The sequence below is a fragment of the Myotis lucifugus genome, unplaced genomic scaffold (assembly GCF_000147115.1).
Source record: "Myotis lucifugus unplaced genomic scaffold, Myoluc2.0 scaffold_141, whole genome shotgun sequence".
NCBI lineage: Eukaryota > Metazoa > Chordata > Mammalia > Chiroptera > Vespertilionidae > Myotis > Myotis lucifugus.
The window spans coordinates 250,405-269,344 of NW_005871189.1; the positions used below are offsets into that span (position 1 = coordinate 250,405).

At 42.1% G+C, this 18,940-nt stretch overlaps 1 protein-coding gene across 1 annotated transcript in view; it reads right to left on the reverse strand.

The window, feature by feature from the left end:
* The window catches only part of DENND2A (DENN domain containing 2A), a 108,394-nt gene that overhangs the window by 38,487 nt on the left and 50,967 nt on the right, over positions 1-18,940 (reverse strand). The window contains exons 4-5 of the mRNA XM_014460822.2: positions 6,195-6,322; positions 4,151-4,272 (exon numbers count right to left, since the gene is read on the reverse strand). Of these exons, the coding sequence (XP_014316308.2) occupies positions 4,151-4,272; positions 6,195-6,322 (250 nt within the window). The remainder of the gene's footprint in view (positions 1-4,150; positions 4,273-6,194; positions 6,323-18,940) is intronic.

The following is an 18,940-nucleotide window of genomic DNA, read 5'->3' on the forward strand; positions in this document are numbered from 1 at the left end:
ATCAATGATTCCCTCTCATCATTGATGCTTCTATCTCTCCCTCTCCCTTCCTCTCTGAAATCAATAAAAATATATTTTAAAAAACACACACAAAACCAAACAAATCTATTTTTCTTGTTCTCCGAAAGCGAAATATTTCCTGTTACACACACCAAACAAGTCAGTACAAGACTAATGATGTGGCAATCGGCTGCTAAAATATTCACTGCTAGTATTAGTGGAGAGAAATGGTGCGCCTGTGCATAAGGCACGTAAGGGAAATGAATGCAACACGATTATAGTAATCAGTCATTAGCGAACGTTGTAGTCGTTATTAATAATTATGTATAATAGAATATTGTAAAAATTAAGTTATGAAATTTTTATTAAAACATTTCTTACATACTGTTACATTGGCTGGGCCGCATGCTGCCCGCGGGCCTTGAGTTTGACATGCTTGACCTAGAAAATCTATTATCTTTTTATAGATTTAATAAATAATTCCATTTTTTCTATATGTTCTTAATTTATTTTGAACATAATTTATTCAGTAATCTGTCAGTAATGAATTTTATTGTATGTTAGTTTAAATTGATTCTTCCCCATCTAACTTATCCCTATTTCATTAATGAATGAGCCTTTCTCTTAATATCATTTTATAAGCCCACATTTATCATATCTTGAACTCCACAGAATAGGCTTATTTTATTCCATTCATTCCTCCACTCTTGTTTTGTTTCAAATAGTGTGTAACAATAACTTCAGGACCTTTTCTTTTTAAAGGCTGCCAGGAAGAAAGGCTCCTAGCCTTTCTAAGTGGCCTGCTGCAATGTTTTATCATGGGCCTACAGGGAGCATCAATTGCCGAGCACTGCAAGTTCTGAGTACAGCAAGAGGCCACCGGGTTTGCTCACTATGGGCATCTTAATAATGATGCAGCACAAGAACAAGAAATAATAATGAGCCTTTTTTTAAAAAAAAATCCTCACTTGAGGATATGTTTTCATTGGTTTTAGAGAGAAGAAGGAAGAGGGAGAGACAGAAACATCGATGTGAGAGAGAAACATCAATTGGTTGCCTCATGTATGCACTTTAAATGAGGATCGAACACGCAACCTGGGTATGTGCCCTGCCTGGGTATCGAACCTGCGACCTTTCAGTGTACAGGATGATGCTCAATCAACTGGGCTACATTGGCCAGGGCAATAGTGAGCCTTCTTAAAGACCAATTGCATCAGCAATGAAATCCAAGGAAATGGCCCCAATTCTTTCACTGCATTAGAATCTTATATCAAATTGTTGGCAAAAAGCAGGTATCTGTTTTCATTAGAAATTTAGATTGTGGAGTGTTTGTTCAGAGAACATCTGACCTATGAAAAGGTCTGAGAGGAAAACAAAGAGAAAGGAATAAAAACTCGTCACAATTTTCTAAAGGGTGTAAAAGACCTGGTGGAGGCTGCGTGTGGTCACACTGCTGGAGGGAGGGGCCTTGGAGTGCCCCAAGCACTCCCCCAAAGCCCCAGATGTCCAGGGAGCTTTCATGAGGGAGTGGAATTTCAGTAGCTGCTTAGCTGATAAAAAGAGGACTTGATGGGCTGTTCGAGCATTATCAAGTATGCAGCACAATCTGAGAATAGACATAGAGGTGAGGAAGAGCAAACAGACCAGTACAATAGTGAAGACATTCAATTGTCTGTGGAAGGCCTTGGAAAGTGAGGGTATAAAGCTTGGACTTTGCAAGGGTCAGCAAGTTTTTTCTTTTCACCCCCCTGAATATAAGCTTATTTTTATTTTTATTTTTTTTCCTGTATTTTATTGATTTTTTACAGAGAGGAAGGGAGAGAGATAGATAGTTAGAAACATCGATGGGAGAGAGACATCGATCAGCTGCCTCCTGCACATCTCCCACTGGGGATGTGCCCGCAACCCAGGTACATGCCCTTGACCGGAATCGAACCTGGGACCTTTCAGTCCGCAGGCCGATGCTCTATCCACTGAGCCAAACCGGTTTTGGCTAAGCTTATTTTTAAAAGAATATATATTAAAGGCATTATTCTATGCATTTAGCAAATATAAATAGTACTTATGTTACAGGCACTAGTCTAAATGGCTTACAATGATTAATTTGATTAATCTTCATAAATCCCAGAAGAGGAGGATGCTATTATTATTCCTATTTTACCAATGAAAAACTAACACATGAAGATGAGATCATTTGCCCAAAGTCTCACAGCTAACAAGAGGCCTAGGCAATTCTGAATGGAGGCAGTCAGGCTCTAACACCTTTGATCAGATGCTGCCTCTCGGTAGCTACGACTGAGTGTCGGTGTGGGGGGCCTATGCAGGCAACCAGAGAATGTTAGTGATACATTTTCCCCTTAGGTGTCAATACATAAAAAATAATTTCTCATAGGAGCCTATGTTTCCCTCATTATAAACATCAGGAAAAGAGCACGGCCCTTCTCAGGACCTAGCACTGTGTGTGCAGGCATTAGCGTTGCCTCTGGCTGCACGTCTGCTCCTTTCTAGCGCGTTTGTCCAAATGACCCTTCCTTTTCTACTGGGACAGTCTAAATAGGTGAAAATCCTAATGTAGCGTAATGACATTACATTAAAATGATGAAATATCATTCAGGGCCTTTCTGTGACTGGTAGAGGAGGTCGTCACAGAAGAAGGAACTGCTTCAGCAAGTTCTAAGGATCCACATGTCGCCCAGATGTGGCATGAATATTTGAGGAGCTAAATGGAGGGAGTGGAGAAGTCTGCAGCTGTCCCCAGAATGGGGGCACAAACCAGACACCCAGTGTAGGACAGCAGAGAAGGGAGTGTGGACAGAGTCCTGCCGATGGCTTGCAATGGCCCCAAACAGCCTACAGGGATTGGTGGCTATCGGACTCGTGCATTAGGAACTGGATTACTTTCTGCAGGAGAGCTGCCTCTGAACTTCCAAGTTCCCATTGACACGATGCCTACTTGCTGAGCTACTTTGGGGACAGAGGACCCAGGTGTTTTTAGTCCAGCAGGAAGGGGAAGAAAAGAGCTAAGCCTTTCTTTTTTGGCTTTAGGGAGTAGTCACAACAGAGATTGTATATTTACTTTCTAGCCCTTTAGAGAAAAAGTTTGCTAATCCTGGGCCAATTATATCAGGGGGTAGTCAGTAGGCTCTCCTGGGAGGGGAGCTTTTGTATGTAGGAGCATTGTGAAATTAGGTAGTAATGATATCCAGGGATCAATTATGAAGGAAATTTATTTATTAATTATTATTTTCTATGAAGGAAATTTAATGCCATGGTAAGGAGTATGAATTCAGTCCTATAGGCAAATTGTTGAAATAATCATGTATGTCAATATAGTTATATTATCTATACATACATAATTCCAAAGGTTCAAAAGGATATTTTGTACAAAATGTCAGTCTTCTACCCTGACTACCAGGTACTCAGACACTCATACATCTCCACAGAGGTACCCGCTTACTCATTCTTAAGTATCCTTACAGAGGTCTTCTACATGAAAAAACATATATGAGATTACATATATACGTATACTAGAGGCCCGGTGCACAAAATTTGTGCACTTTGGGGAGGGGGGGTCCCTCAGCCTGGCCTGCACTCTATTGCAGCTCGGGAGCCCTCGGACATCCTTAGCGCTGCCATGAAGGCAGGAGAGGCTCCCGCCACCACCTCTGCACTCACCAGCCATGAGCCCAGCTTCTGGCTGAGTGGCACTCCCCCTGCGTTGAGTGTCTGCCCCATGGTGGTCAGTGCACATCATAGCAACCGGTCATTTTGCCGTTCGGTCAATTTGCATATTAGTCTTTTATTATATAGGATATATATTCTTTCATTAAAAACCCCCACAAATGGTGTCTTTCTATAGTTTAGAGTTTGTTTTATGACATTCTTCTTAATGGCTCTATGGCTATCCACTATCTTATTTGCCTAGTTGGGGAGGTTTCTGAAACCAGAAGCTAAAATGATACTTTAGGAAACTTTGTTGAACAGAAGGCTCCAGAATTAGAGGCAGAAAGAGCAGGAAGGCAGTTAATGTACATCTCGGAGCCTGGAGCTGAGGGTGGCCTGGCATTCCAGTGGAACCCAGAGCTACAGGCTGCTCAAGACATGGTGCTGGGGACCCCTTGCCCCCCAACACTCCCTTGAGGGCTCATACCTTGGTGGATGTGTCAGAGACTGAAGAGGCGGAAGAACCAGGAAAATTCAAGGCACATTTCTTTCCCAGGCAGCGACCATGTAAGTCAATGTCCTCATAAGGGTTTTCCTTCATTGGTAGATCTGTAGTCAAAGGCAATGGGTCAGAAACTGGGAACGTTGCGGTTTTCCTTACCGGATCTACCTAGCAACCAGGCCTCTCCATGTGGAGATGTCTGATGTCTTGCTATCTATTTGTTCTTCTCTTGGTAATAGACCCTGATTTGTTCTTCTCTTGGTAACTCCCCATCTCCCGTTCTAGATGTGTGAGATTAACTCCACTCCCATTTTAGGGCTTTAGCCAATCGGAGTCTCCAGAGTCCCTGTCTCAGTGACCAGTGCCAGGAAGGACCCATACCCCAAGTCTAAGCCAATCACTGCATGGCATTCATGGGCTCTGAAGGTGAACAAGGGACCTACACTGGTCTAGCTGGGGCCAGCTTCGGGTTTTTTGCTGGGACTTTCAGGATACAGACTCTCCCTCCAGGGAGCCAATGGCAGCCATCACGGGAACTTGGGAAACCTGCTGAGAATGGAGCTAACCTGAGAAATAAGAAATGAGGAAGAAGCCAGTTCTGGTCACATGAGCCAACCAACTCTCTTTGTTGTTTCCAGTGGGTTTCTGTTCCTTGTAAGGAGAGCTTCCCTGTCAGGTATACTCACTGCTGAGGAAAATCCAGATCTCATTCCTGCTTTGGATTTGGGAAGCCTAATGGCAGGAACCCATCTCCAGCAGCTTGGACACAGCAATTCTGGAGTTCATTACATGCATGTATGTGTGTATATGCCTTCCCTGCCCCTTGTATGTGGTCACATGTGGGTTTCTTCCCCCACCCCCACTCCTATCCCCAAAATGCAGATGCTGGTCTGAGCTCACAGCTCACTGAAACTGTGATCTTCCCTGAAGATAATTTAACTCACTGAATGTATTTATTTAAAATTTTAAAATTAAATTAATTGGGGTGACCTTGGTTAATAAGATTATATAGGTTTCAAATGTATAATTCTATGATACAGCATCTGTATATTGCATTGTGTGCCCACCACCCAAAGTCAAATCATCTTTTGTCACCATATATTTGACCCCCTTTTCCCTTTACTACCTCCCCACCTGCCTTCCCTCTGGGAACCACCATACTGTTGTCTGTGTCTATGAATTTTTGTTTGTCATGTTAGTTCATTTGTTGCTTTCATTTTTAAACCCCACATGAGTGAAGTCATATAGTTCTTGACTTTTTCTGTCTGACTTATTTTGCTTAGCATTATATCCTCAAGATCCATCCACATTGTTGCAAATGATAGTATTTCATATTTTCTTATGGCTGGGCTAACTCACCAAACTTAAATAATACAAACTCTTGTGAATCTGAATCTGATTTTGGAATCCGAGAGAATTATTCAGAGCGAGGCTAAAGTTTCTTTATAATAGTATACATTCAATTTAGCCTGAATTTTTGATGCCCCGTTACTGCCATACTCCTACAGTTTCAGAGAGAGTATGGTGGTCTTTAGTTTTCTTTCATTCAGTAATCCCTACATTACTGAGCATTTGTTATAAGCCAGGTATTTTGCATACCACTTTCTCCAGCCCTCAAACAACCCTGGAAGGTAGCGATCATCACCCTTAGTGTACAGGTGAGAGAACTGAAGCTCAGAGATGTTAAGTCACCAGCTCAATGTCATACAGCTAATAAATAGCAGAGCCAAGATTTGATCAAGGATATTGAGGCTCCAAGTCTCCAGTGCAAACCACGCTGCACCGCACTGCCTCCTTGGCTGGTCAACAGAGCCCTTCTTCTCCCCCTAGCCCCATGTTCTCTCACATATTCCATTGTGGCCACTCTCCCACCCACCGACCTGTTCTCTCATTCATTTGAGTACATGTATGAGAGAGAGAGAGAGAGAGAGAGAGAGAGAGAGAGAGAGAGAGATTCAAGCACCCAGCCCCATTTCTCCCTTTCGCAGAGACACACTCATACCCATATACAGACATTTTGGCCTCTTACCTAGAATGTCTTCATAGACGTTCTCCTCTGATAAAGTGCATGTGAGCCCCAGCTTAGTCTGTGCATACCAGTCGACCCTGCTGTTCTCAGAGGAAGACTGCAGTAAATCTTCAAACTCATAGGACTTTCTAGGTTGTAGCAGATGGGAGGGGAAAAAAAGCAACCCCAAGATCTTGAATTAAATTAGGCTGGTTCAGAGAATATATACCGAAAAAAATGTTTTTCTTGCACAAATTTCTATTACTGAAATCAACTCTGGTGTTTGTAAAACGGGTGTGAAAATCTTCAAATATGAGATGTGGTTTTTTGTTAATCCTCACCTGAGGATATTTTTCCATTGATTTTTTTAAAAATATATTTTATTGATTTTTTACAGAGAGGAAGGGAGAGGGATAGAGAGTCAGAAACATCGATGAGAGAGAAACATCGACCAGCTGCCTCCTGCACACCCCCCACTGGGGATGTGCACGCAACCAAGGTACATGCCCTTGACCGGAATCGAACCTGGGACCTTTCAGTCCACAGGCTGACGCTCTATCCACTGAGCCAAACCGGTTAGGGCTGATTTTTTTTTTTTTTAAAGAGAATTGAAGGGAGGGGGAGAGTCAGAGAGAGAAAAACATCTACGCGAGAGAAACACATTGATTGGTTGCCTCCCACACGTGCCCCGGGCCCTGGTGGATGGAGCTCACAACTGAGGTATGTGCCCTTGACCAGAACCCAGGATCTTCAGTCTGAGGGCTGACGCATATCCACTGAGCCAAACCATCTAGGGCCGATGTGACTTTGACTTGAAAGAATGTTTATACTATTATGCCAGGTAAAGATAGCAAAGTACATATCATAAATACAGTCCCAACTTTGTAAGCAAACATACACAAAGAAAATAAAAAGAAGAAAGTAAAATACACAGCTGCTATCTCAGGACTGAGGAGGGCTCCTGGCTTCTCTTCACTGTTACTTTTCTCTGGACTTTTTAAATGGTCCACAATGTTTACAGAGCGCATGTATTAATAATTAGAAAGGAGCAGTGATGGCCAGTTCAGAGTGGATCAGGGGCCCGGGCACCTCCCCCCTCTCACCCTGGTAGGTAGTATCAGAATGAAACTCCCGAGGCCATGGACACTCCACCCTGCCCCTCAGAGATCTGTGGAAACCTGACTGGGTCTCTGTGGCCTGGCTCACTCTATGGCTTTCTACCACCCCTACCCCCACCCTACATCCACATGGCGGTCCTTGTTCTTCTCTCCCTCCCTATCCTTATCCACAGTAAGCCACATCTTACCCTGCCTCTGGTTAGAGCAGAACAGCCCTGCCCACTCAGGCTCTGGAGGCTCCCCTTCCACTTCCAAGCAGATTTGTCAGGAATTTCTGCTGAACACACTCGGGCCTTCCTAGAATGGGACGTAGGTCCCTCCAGCTGACCTTTGTCCTGGCCCTTCACTCCTCCCTGGATGGGGTCCAGAGGGTCACAACACTCCTATGGCTCTGAAAGCACAGCTCATCTCTCTTATTTTGTTCACATGGGTCTAGCACAGTCTTCTAAACATGCTGCATGGTAAGTTGTAGCTGACTACTTAGATATAGTGCTTTTGTTTCTTCACCCACACCTCCAATCTCTCTCTGGCCCTTTGGGGAAGGTGCCCCACTGGATGCAGAGCTGGGGTCCTTCATTCCTAAGCCTTTTAACCTTGGACAAACCACCTAAGGCTGAAACTCAGTGTCCTGATTTGTAAAATAGTCACTACCTCATAGGATTGTCCAAAGCATAGGAAGGAGAATGTTTGCCAAGTCCTTAGCACCTAATGAGCACTCAACAAGTGGTAGCTATTACTATTACTGTTGTGGTGATACTCACTATCTATGCAGTGAACGTTTTATATTGAACATTTATAGTGTGGAAGGCAATGCACTTAGGGTTTGATAAATAAGGAGGAACTGCCCTAGCTGGTTTGGCTCAGTGGATAGAGCGTCAACCTGTGGACTCAGGGGTCCCGGGTTCGATTCTGGTGAAGGGCATATGCCTGGGTTGCGGGCTCGATCCCCAGTAGGGTGGTTCACAGGAGGCAGCCAATTAATGATTCTCTTTCATCACTGATGTTTCTGTCTCTCTCTCCCTCTCCCTTCTTCTCTGAAAACAATAAAAATATATTAAAAAACATATAAGGAGGGACAAAGTCCCTGCCTCAAAGAGCTTACATTCTAGGGAGGAAGACAGACATTCAGCCAGCTCATGCACACACAAAATATAAAATGTGCTAAGTTCAATGATGGAAAAGAACAGGTTGCTACAAATGAGACTATCAATTTAGGTTGGGGATGCGTCGGGGAAGGCCTCGATGAGAAAGTCACTCCTTAAAGCTGAAACGTAGAGGATAAGAAGAGCTTAGTTGGGGAAAAGGGATCCAAGAAGAGGGAAGGGCATGTGTGAAGGTCCAGCGGCTACAGAGAATGTGTGCATTTGTGGAAAGACAGCCATTCAGCAAGGCAGGCCTGCAGGGAACAAGAGTGGAGAGTTCTGGGCAATGCGACGGCAGAACCAGGCAGAGGCCATCTGTCTGCTTCCCAAACTTTGAGGATTTCTTGCATTTCCAATCTTTCCTCTTTACTCCTTTCTTCCTCTCTTTTAAAAAACATGCTCAGGTTTCCTCTATCTTGAAAAATCTTTCACTTGAGGCAATGACCCTGGTAGTTCTGCTATTTCTCACCTTCCTTGCCAACATTTCTAACTGGGGAGAGGGAAGGAGGAGGGGCAGACTTCTGTCTACGTCAGCCATGGGCAAACTACGGCCCGCGGGCCGGATCGAAATGAATAAAACTAAAAAAAAAAAAGACCGTACCCTTTTATGTAATGATGTTTACTTTGAATTTATATTAGTTCACACAAACACTCCATCCATGCTTTTGTTCCGGCCCTCCGGTCCAGTTTAAGAACCCATTGTGGCCCTCGAGTCAAAAAGTTTGCCCACCCCTGGTCTACGTGTTAGCTTACCATAGTTCACTGGTTTTTCTTTCCTTTACCGTCTCAACCTGGCATCTCTATGTATCCCTTTTCTGAAACTGTCCCCTAAAAGTCACTAGTGATTTTCTGGTAAAATCTAACCAGTTTCTTGGTCCTTTAAAAAGAACACTTTTTATTGAGTTTTAGAGAGAGAGAAAGGGAGAGAGAGAGAGAGAGAGAGAGAGAGAGAGAGAGAGACCAATGTGAGAGTGATACATCAATTGATTGGCTGCCTCTTGCATCCTCCCCACCAGAGATGGAGCCTGCAACCCAGCTATGTGCCCTGACGGGGAACTGAACAGGCAAACATTCAGTGCACAGGATGACGCCCAACCTACTGAGCCACATGGGCCAGGGCTCTTGGTCTTTTTTTTACATGACACCACTTTTCTTTACAAGACATCTCTCAGATTCTACAGTGTAAGCAGCAGTAGTTAATGTGCCATCCACGGCCAGGGGCTGGTCTGTCAACTGTTGTGACCGGTCCTTGATGAGATAGGTACAGAAATTGAAAGTAAGCATTTAGAAACTTTTTAAGCAATTTGATAGAATACATTTTTAAAAAAGTGAATCTTGTACATAGTATTATCTTTTTTTTTTCCATTTCATTTCTCTGGTATTTTATTATATTTTACAACAGTATTGTTTGGCAAAGGACTGCAAACACAAGCACAGGGCCAGGGTGGTTTGAGAAGGCTGATACAATGCTGCCCCAGGCTACTTCCCCTCTCACACAACCCTTCCTGGGCCTCTCTTCCTCTTTCTGGGCAATGGGTGCTTCCCAAGGCTTTTCCTCTTTAGGCTCTAAACTTTCGTATCCCTGCATCTAAATTCATCACCCCTTATCTGCACCTCATCCCCACTCCTTCATGAACTTGAACTTGTCACTTAGGGCAGGATAACCAAGAAGGGCCAAGCCAGAAACGTCCATGCTGGGTGTCTATGGTCTTAAGTGAGGCCAGGAAGCTAAAATTGCTATCCATGCACTGGGGTCCTGACTTGTTAACAGAAGTTCATGAGCCCCATCTCCCTCCCCTTGAGGTGTCTAGCCTGGAGAGGAGGACTGAGTTCCAGAGCTCTAGCAGATGGGGTCTGGTGGTGGTGGTGAAGGGGGAAGCAGGGCTGTGCTGTTTTCTCTAGGATGGGAATGGGCAGTGCTGTGCACGCACCCTGAACAATCCCTAGACTGGGATGCCAGGAGCCCAGACTGGCATTCACAGGGATCTGATTAGAGATGGAGTGGTGGTGGTCTGTGGCCAGAGCAGGGCGAAGCCACAACTCCTGGGTTCTCTGGTGAACTCATCAGATTATATTAGCCAGAGTCCTCAGTATGCCCACTACCTAAATCTGCTAGAAAAGAGGCAAACTGTTCAATGAGACCACAGACTCATCCATTCAACACCACCTATCAAGTACCAACTAAGCACTTTACTTGGATTAGCACATTCAGACTTCGCCACAACCGTGTAAAGAATTACTATTATTGTACACATTTCATATATGAGAACACAGGGGCATAGAGAGGTAAGATAAATTTCTCAATGTCACACAGGGAGAAAGTGGTGCACTGGGGAGTCTGGTTGGAGGCTCATGCTCTGAACAACACGGGCACTGAGCAGAGTGTGTAAATTCAAGGCAACGCATGAGAAAAGCTGCAGTTGCAGTCCACAGATTAAAACAGGTTGTTTCCAGAGTATGAAGTTATGAACTTGAACTAATTTTCCATATGAAATCGCATTACATGTTATTATGAATTACCTAGCAAGCTCTCTATTTCCCTCATAATGTAACTAAATTATACTATGAAGAGAAGCTAGAACCCTCATAGAAAAAAGAGGGGACAGTCAGGGGTCGCTTCCTTGGGAGCTTCTACCCTAATGTCAGGAAGCCCCACTCCTGACAGCTGAGGGACAGAGTGACAGCCTTTAAGGGAAAGCCCTGACTGTCTGGAAGTTGAGCATAACCCTGAATAAGCTTGGTCTTTGATCTGATTTCAGAAGGGACTGCAGCTGTGCTGTTGAGAGAGCTCTATAACTGTTTTTACGTTTTAAAAATCTCATTTGAGTTACCTATGAAGCAATATTTGTACAGATCAAATTTTAAAATGAAAAATTATAAAGTACCTATGAAATAACATCTGAATAATTAAAATGTCTTATTAACGATAAATGCCCTAACAAAACAGATGTTTGCATGCTCTAGGCTCTCCAAGTCCCAGCAGACGGCTCGCTTACTTAGAGTATATGTAACACAACCTGGATTATCTGTTGGGGTTTGTTGGGATGACATTAGCCTGTATCCAAATGGCTGCTGTCAGACACCCTGGGATTTCAAGCCGTAGTATGGATGTTTTTTATGATGCTTCCATAGTTCCAAGAACAGTATGATAATATAAGAGGTTAGCTATACTTTGCCTGTAATTTCCAACACATTAAAGGGACCACCAGCCCTGGCCGGTTTGGCTCAGTGGCTAGAGCGTCAGCCTGCGGACTGAAAGGTCCCAGGTTCGATTCCAATCAAGGGCATGTACATTGGCTGCGGGCACATCCCCAGTAGGGGGTGTGCAGGAGGCAGCTGATCGATGTTTCTAACTCTCTATCCCTCTCCCTTCCTCTCTGTAAAATAATCAATAAAATATATTTTTTTAAAAAGCCAACAAAAATGCTAAAAAAAGGTACCACCAGTCTAAATAGCATTAGAAAAGAGCAATTTCTAAAAATTATAAACTTCCTAAAAAAACTGATTAGAAGATGCTTGTTCACATTGCAAAACTCTCATTTAATTTGCAAAAGAATTCATCACAAAATTTCTCTATTTCTGTATTAAAATGTTGGTTTTCAGGTAACTAAGTTCTATGCAGGAAGCCTGAAAGACAAATTTGAATCAACATGAAGCCACGGGGCATAAAAAACTCAAGAAGAAACCAAAAATCTTTACATGCCCAGTTTCTAGGGCCTGTGGGGAAGAGTTCCAGTTACAAAGTCTGAGTTATCATCCTCGTGTGTTGGTAACAACATCTGCTAGCAATGACTTCACACAGCTCCTCCTAAGCACTGTTTCTGTAATTTGCATAGGTGCCTCCAAGGATAGGGGGTCCTCTGGTTCTGAAGCTCAGGTGCGTGATTAGGCCCCCGAAGAAGAAAAATATGATTAAACAAACCATCCCACCATTTAGCTAAGTCTTTCCTATAAAAATATTTTTTAATTTGAAAAAAAGATTTTAATGCCTTTATTTATATATTGAGAGAAAGGAATTTTCGAAAGGCTAATGATAGCCATATCTAAATTGGCTTCACTCTTGTTTAATTATTTCCACATTCGTTCCACATCCAGCCCACATGTTTAATAAGCACCTTACAAGGGTTGGGATGAGCTCATAGCTGGTGATATAAAGGCAAGAAGTCCCTGCCTTTGTGGAGCCCACAGCCTGTTGAAGGGGTGCAACATTCTCTCAGCCTGAGTTTGCTTCCTGGGCCCTCAAATTATCACATGATTTGTATACTCCTTAGTTTTAGAAATGCTGAAATGATCTTATTGGCTCACTGAAGTTTGCTAAAGTAGGTTATACTTTATGTAATATCCAAATTTCAACAACCAGTGCCAAATACTGTGATTTCAAGTAGTATTTTGAATGTTATTTGTGACTTTCTCATATTTTTGTAAATGAAATCTATAATATGCTAATTAGACCGGATGTCCTTCCGGTGGACCTTCCAGATGACCTTCCGGACGAAGCCGGGGCTGCAAGGGAAGCCTGTGTCCCGGGTGCCTGCTGGCGGCCAGAGGAAAGCCCAGGTTCCAGGTGCCAGAGGGAGGCCAGTGCCGGCAGCCGGGGGAAGGAAGGCCTACTCTTTTTTAAAAAGCATATTTTATTGATTTTTTACAGAGAGGAAGGGAGAGGGATAGAGAGTTAGAAACATCAATGAGAGAGAAACATCAATAAGCTGCCTCCTGCACACCTCCTACTGGGGATGTGCCCACAACCAAGGTACATGCCCTTGATTGGAATCGAACCTGGGACCTTTCAGTCCACAGGCTGACGCTCTAGCCCAGGGGTGGGCAAACTTTTTGACTCGAGGGCCACAATGGGTTCTTAAACTGGACCGGAGGGCCAGAACAAAAGCATGGATGGAGTGTTTGTGTGAACTAATATAAATTCAAAGTAAACAGCATTACATAAAAGGGTACGGTCTTTTTTTTTTTTTTTTTAGTTTTATTCATTTCAAACGGGCCGGATTCGGCCCACGGGCCGTAGTTTGCCCACGGCTGCTCTAGCCACTGAGCCAAACCTGTTGGGGCAGGAAGGCCTACTCTTGCATGAATTTCGTGCATCGGGCCTCTAGTACTAATATAAGAGTTCATCCAACACCTTCATTTGGATGACGCACAGGGATCTCAAAATTAACAGATCCAGAACTGAACTCATACTCTTATTTCCCGCTCCCCACGAGGACCAGAGCCTCCTCCAGCACAGGTCATTTCAGCAAAGGCTGTCACCCTCTCTCCTACTGCCCACTTCTAACCTATGCACAAGAGTTCTACCTGCAAAATACTCCTGAAGTCCACCCACTTCTCAGTCCCCACTGCAACTACACCACAGGGTAACTCCAATACCACCTGGCTCTTCCTCCCACCCTCTCAACTGGCCACCCTGTCACCGGTGCCCTTTCCCGTCTCCATGCTGCTGTGGGGCAAGATCCTAAAAATGCAAATTAGATTGTGTCTCTCCCCTTCCTAAACTTTTCAAATGCTTCCTATTCGTCTTAGGCAATAGGACCAAATTCCTGCCTGGTCTACAGGGCTCTTCGGGAGGTTGGCTCCAGAGGACTCTAGGGTCACACCCCTCCTCACCCTCTGGCCACACCGTGCAGTTCAGGTCCTCCAGAGGCCTGAATGAAGTCTTTCTTGCCCCAGGACCTTCACCTATTTGTTCACTCAAACTGAACTCCCATCTCCCGCTGTCACCTTTCCCCGGGAACCTCAGGCTTCAGTCTGAGTGCTATCTCCCTTCCGATCTGGCCATTTCATGACAGGCTAAATACCACCACAACCCCCCACCCCCACCCCCTGCAACACACACACATTCCCATAGCACCGTGGTTACATAACTAGTTGTGCACTTCCAACTATTACTAGTCTGTAAGGTCCATGTGGGCAGAGTCTCAGTCTACCTTGTTCTTTGCTATATTCCCGTGTCTAACACTATACTGGTTCACCTTAAATATTTGCTGGTTGAATAACTGAATGAGTATTTTTAAAGCTGGTTTTAACAGTTACATTTATTGCTTATAATTTATCCCTATTTTGGCAAACACAGATAAAGCAACTGTATTCCTAGAGCTAATTGTTAGTTGATTGTTTTGAACACATTTCCTCCAGAATTATTTTCAGCCATGGGCTAAATAAGCTTAGATAGCCTGGGACCCAGCCACCACTTAAAACCCATAATATAATTGGCTAGAACCAGGGATGCCATGCTCTGATTCCCTCATCCGCCTCCAGCTGCCACAGACTCCCTTCTTGCTGCCCAGGCATTTTCCCCCCAGCCCACCACACCTCTGGGGAAGGCGTGCGTACCACCGGCTGTCCAGAGTAGGGAGCTAAGTGGGAGATTGCTTATGTCAGCTCTTGGCTTGCTCTGTTATCAGGTATTTCCCCATCAAGGATTATAACTATCCACATTTGGTTTCTGCTTTTCTCTATGCTGAATCCAAAATAGAAGTGTCTGAAGAAAAACTATCTCTATCCACCATTGTGTCTAAAATCCAACCATTTCCACCTTCTGATGAGAACTAAGACATGACAACCACTCTTCTAAGGTAGATTAACCACCACCCTCTCTACTCTCATCACTGTTTTCCAATGTGCTACTATGGGAATAAACAAATTTACAAAATCAAGCTTCTCAGATACTTTTTGATTAATTTTTGTCTAAATCTCAAATTAATCAAACAATTTGTCCCTTTGAAGCTGCTTTTTTATTATTTTAAATATATTTGTATTGATTTCAGAAAAGAAGGGAGAGGAAGACATAGAAACATCAATGAGAGAGAATCATTGATCGCCTGCCTCCTGCATGCCCCACAATGGGGATTGAGCCTGCAACCCAGGCATGTGCCCTGACCAAGGAATTAAACCATGACCTCCTGACCTCCTGGTTCATAGGTCGATGCTCAACCACTTAGCCACACCAGCTGGGCCTCTTTGAAGCTTTTAAACATTCAGTTTTTAGACACAGCAGTAAGAGTTACCTCATGGATGTCATGTTGACTAAGGCAGACTCATAACGACAGGGACAGGCCTCAGCGTTGCTGGTAAGTGAACTTTAACCACTAAACTGATGGTAGCTGAGGGTTGCTGCCCAGCCAGAGCACTATGGAGATCCCTATCAGTCCTATAGAAGATGAAAATTAAGGAATCAATAACAGCCATAAAATGACTGAGGTTTCATGTCCTCAAAAAATTCTGAGTCTCATGCTAAGGTCCCAAGGAAAGGCTGAATCTATATAATGCCAAAACAATCAGTCGACAAGTTGAAATTTTGGTCAATGTAGTTATTTGGTTGGATAATGACCTAAAAAACTCTGTCATATGATCAAATTAAACTAAAACAAAAAATCTGAATTCAAGTTAAAACCTTTGGGGTAAATAGATACATGTGAATTCAGGATGCTGCTTATACTTAAAAAATAATAACTTTTCTTGTTTAATGTCAGCCTTAAGGCATTCCTGTCAAAGTTATTAAATGTATGCCATAAAACATACATAACCAAGTTAATGCTGCTGCAGGAATCTTATCTTTGGAATTTCCTGATATTTGAGGGTTTCTTATTTTCCATTTTAGGACTGAAGACATAAGGCCTTGCATTTAATTTCCTGGGGCTTTAGAGAAATGAAGAAAGAAGAGAGAAGAAAGGGAAGAAAGAAAGGAAGGAGATGAGGAAGAAGAAGAGATAAAAGAGGAAAGAGAAAAAAGGGAAGGGAAAAATAAAAAGAGAGAAAGAAAAAAAAACATTTTCTCAAACTGAGTATCTGAATTCATTGGTTTGGCTCTTGCTGAGGTGGACTAATTGGTCTATGAAAATAAGCTGAATACATTCTCTAATGCACACAGCCTGGCCATGTAATTCTAAACCTTCATAACCTCAAAATCCTTAATCATTTCTTTCTTCAACCTTGGCTTGGCTTTCCTGCCTCAGGGCAGTAAGTCTGCCAAATGCAGAGTTGAGCCTTTTTTTTTTTCCTTCCTATTTCTTTTTTCTTTTAGAGATAGGACCACAATAAAGAGCACACTTTATTTTTTAAGAGCAGAAAGTGAACATCTTGCCCTAATCACTCCCATTGTACTATTTTAAACAAAATGAAAAATCCAAAGCCAAAATTCTTAAAACACAGCTGATGCAACCATATTCAAACTGGCCAAGAAAAATTTCATCTTTGGACTGAAACTAAGTAACTTTAGCTGGTTTGAAAGAAAATGCTGGGAGACTGAAAATAGCAGATGGTAGCTAAAAGAAAAATGATAATGGAAATAACTGTTCAGCAGGTTGCTCTGTCTTCCCAATGATGACACAGATGAAAGACTCCAATCTCCCAGAATCAACCTGCCCGGAGAGCGGGCCTCTTTGCGGGAAGAGCCCAGAAAAGGGTGTGGGAGGGCTGTCGTTGGGAAGCATGGGGACGGGAGTAGAAAAGCACCAGAGTATTTAGGGCCCTGGGCTTGGCACTTGTTTGGGAAAGAATGCAGGGTTGGAGATGGATTCAAACTTTCTCAAAACATAAAGAAGAAATTCTCTAAATTCTTCTATAGATTTCACTGATACCAAAGCCTAATAAAGATAGTGCAATAAGTACCAAGTACAGGCCAGTCCCATTTATAGAATACTGAGACAAAGATCTTAAAATATTAGCAAATAGAATTTAGCAGTACATTAAAAATAATAATAAACCAAGACCAAATAAGAGTTCATCCCCAAAATCTAAGGATGGGTTAGTATTAGATATAAATTCACTATTAATAGTCAAGGGAGAAGAACCATATGATTGTATAAAGTTGCTGAAGTATAATTTGACAAAAATCTACCATTTAATCCTAATTTTTAAAACTCAGTAAAATAAGAAATATAAATGAACATTACCTTGATAACATAAAAGCATACCTCAAACAAGAGTGTTTGAGAGTGGAATACTAGAACCATTACCATTAAAGTTAGGGGTGAGATAAGTCTGCCTGTTGCTTATTATTTAATTCTGCTCTGAAAGTATTAGCCAGGGTAATGCGGTAAGAGAAAGAATTTGGAGGTATAAATTTTTTTAAAAAGGGTAAAATGATAATTCTTTGCAGACAATATGATTATATACATAGAAAGTCCAAGAGAATCAACTGACAAACTATAATTTAAATTTTTTTAATTTTTAAAATAAAAAAATTAAAACTAACATTTTGTGTGAGTGAAATTTGATAGTGCTATATAGAACATTTAGAAAAACGCAAGAATAGTTAAGACATTTTTTAAAAAGGAGAATAAGAAAATAAATAAGAGGTTTATAATTATTAGAATGGAGACCAAATGATCATTTTTTTTCATATGACATGATAGAATACGGAGAATGTCCAGGAGAACCAGCTGACTCATTATCAGCAACAATAAGAAATTTCTGTAAACTCTACTAAATATTAAAATATATTAATATATTAAATAATTAAAATATTTGGTATTGAAAAAGAAACAGATACCCTGATTAATTAAACAAAAGAGAGCCAGAAAACAGTAATAGCTAACATTTATTAAGCCTTTACTACATCCCAGGCTTTGTTTTATGATTTACACATATTTACTTATCTTCTTCACAACTTATGAAGTGGTTATTATAATTATCACCATTTTATTTATTTATTTATTTATTTATTTACTATCATTATTTTTGTTAATCCTCACTGGAGGATATTTTTTCAATGACTTATAGGGAGAGTGGAAGAGAAAGGGAAAGACAGAGAGAAACATCGATGTGAGAGAAACACATTGATTGCCTCCTGCATGAGCCCTGACCAGGTCCCAGGTCGGGGAGGAGCCTGCAACCAAGGTATGTGCCCTTGACCGGAATTGAATCGGGGACCCTTTGGTCTGCAGGCCAACGCTCTATCTGCTGAGCCAAACTGGCTAGGGCTAATTATCACCATTTTAAGTAAAATGAGGCCAAGACAAATTTAGTAGCTTGTACAATGTCACACAGCTAACAAGTAGCAGAGCTAGAAGTACTCTGGCTCTAGAATCTTCTCTAATGCTATATACTGCTCATCACAGCATTATTTGTAAACTGGAAACAACCCAAGTGTCCATCAGTAGGGGAACAGCTAAATAAAAAATTATCTACCCACATGATGTAAAGAATGTGGTAGTTGTAGAAAGGTGGAAGAAAAAAAAAGGAAGGTAGTAAGATGGAAAGATCTCAATGATATTTTAAGTAAAAAAGAGTATAAAAAGGAAGAGATATATAGCATGCTTTCACTTTTAAAAGACATAATTTTTTATATACTGTAAATTTATATAAAATTCTAGAATATACAAACCTTTTTCCCTAGAAGAGAACATAAGAAATTGTTTTAGGGGGGTGGGAGCAACTGGGGAGAGGTCTATAGGAGAAAAAGGAGACATACGTAATACTTGCAACAATAAAAAATTTAAATTAAAAAAAAAAAGAAATTATGTTTTGGCAGCCAAAAGAATCCTACCTGACAGACCTT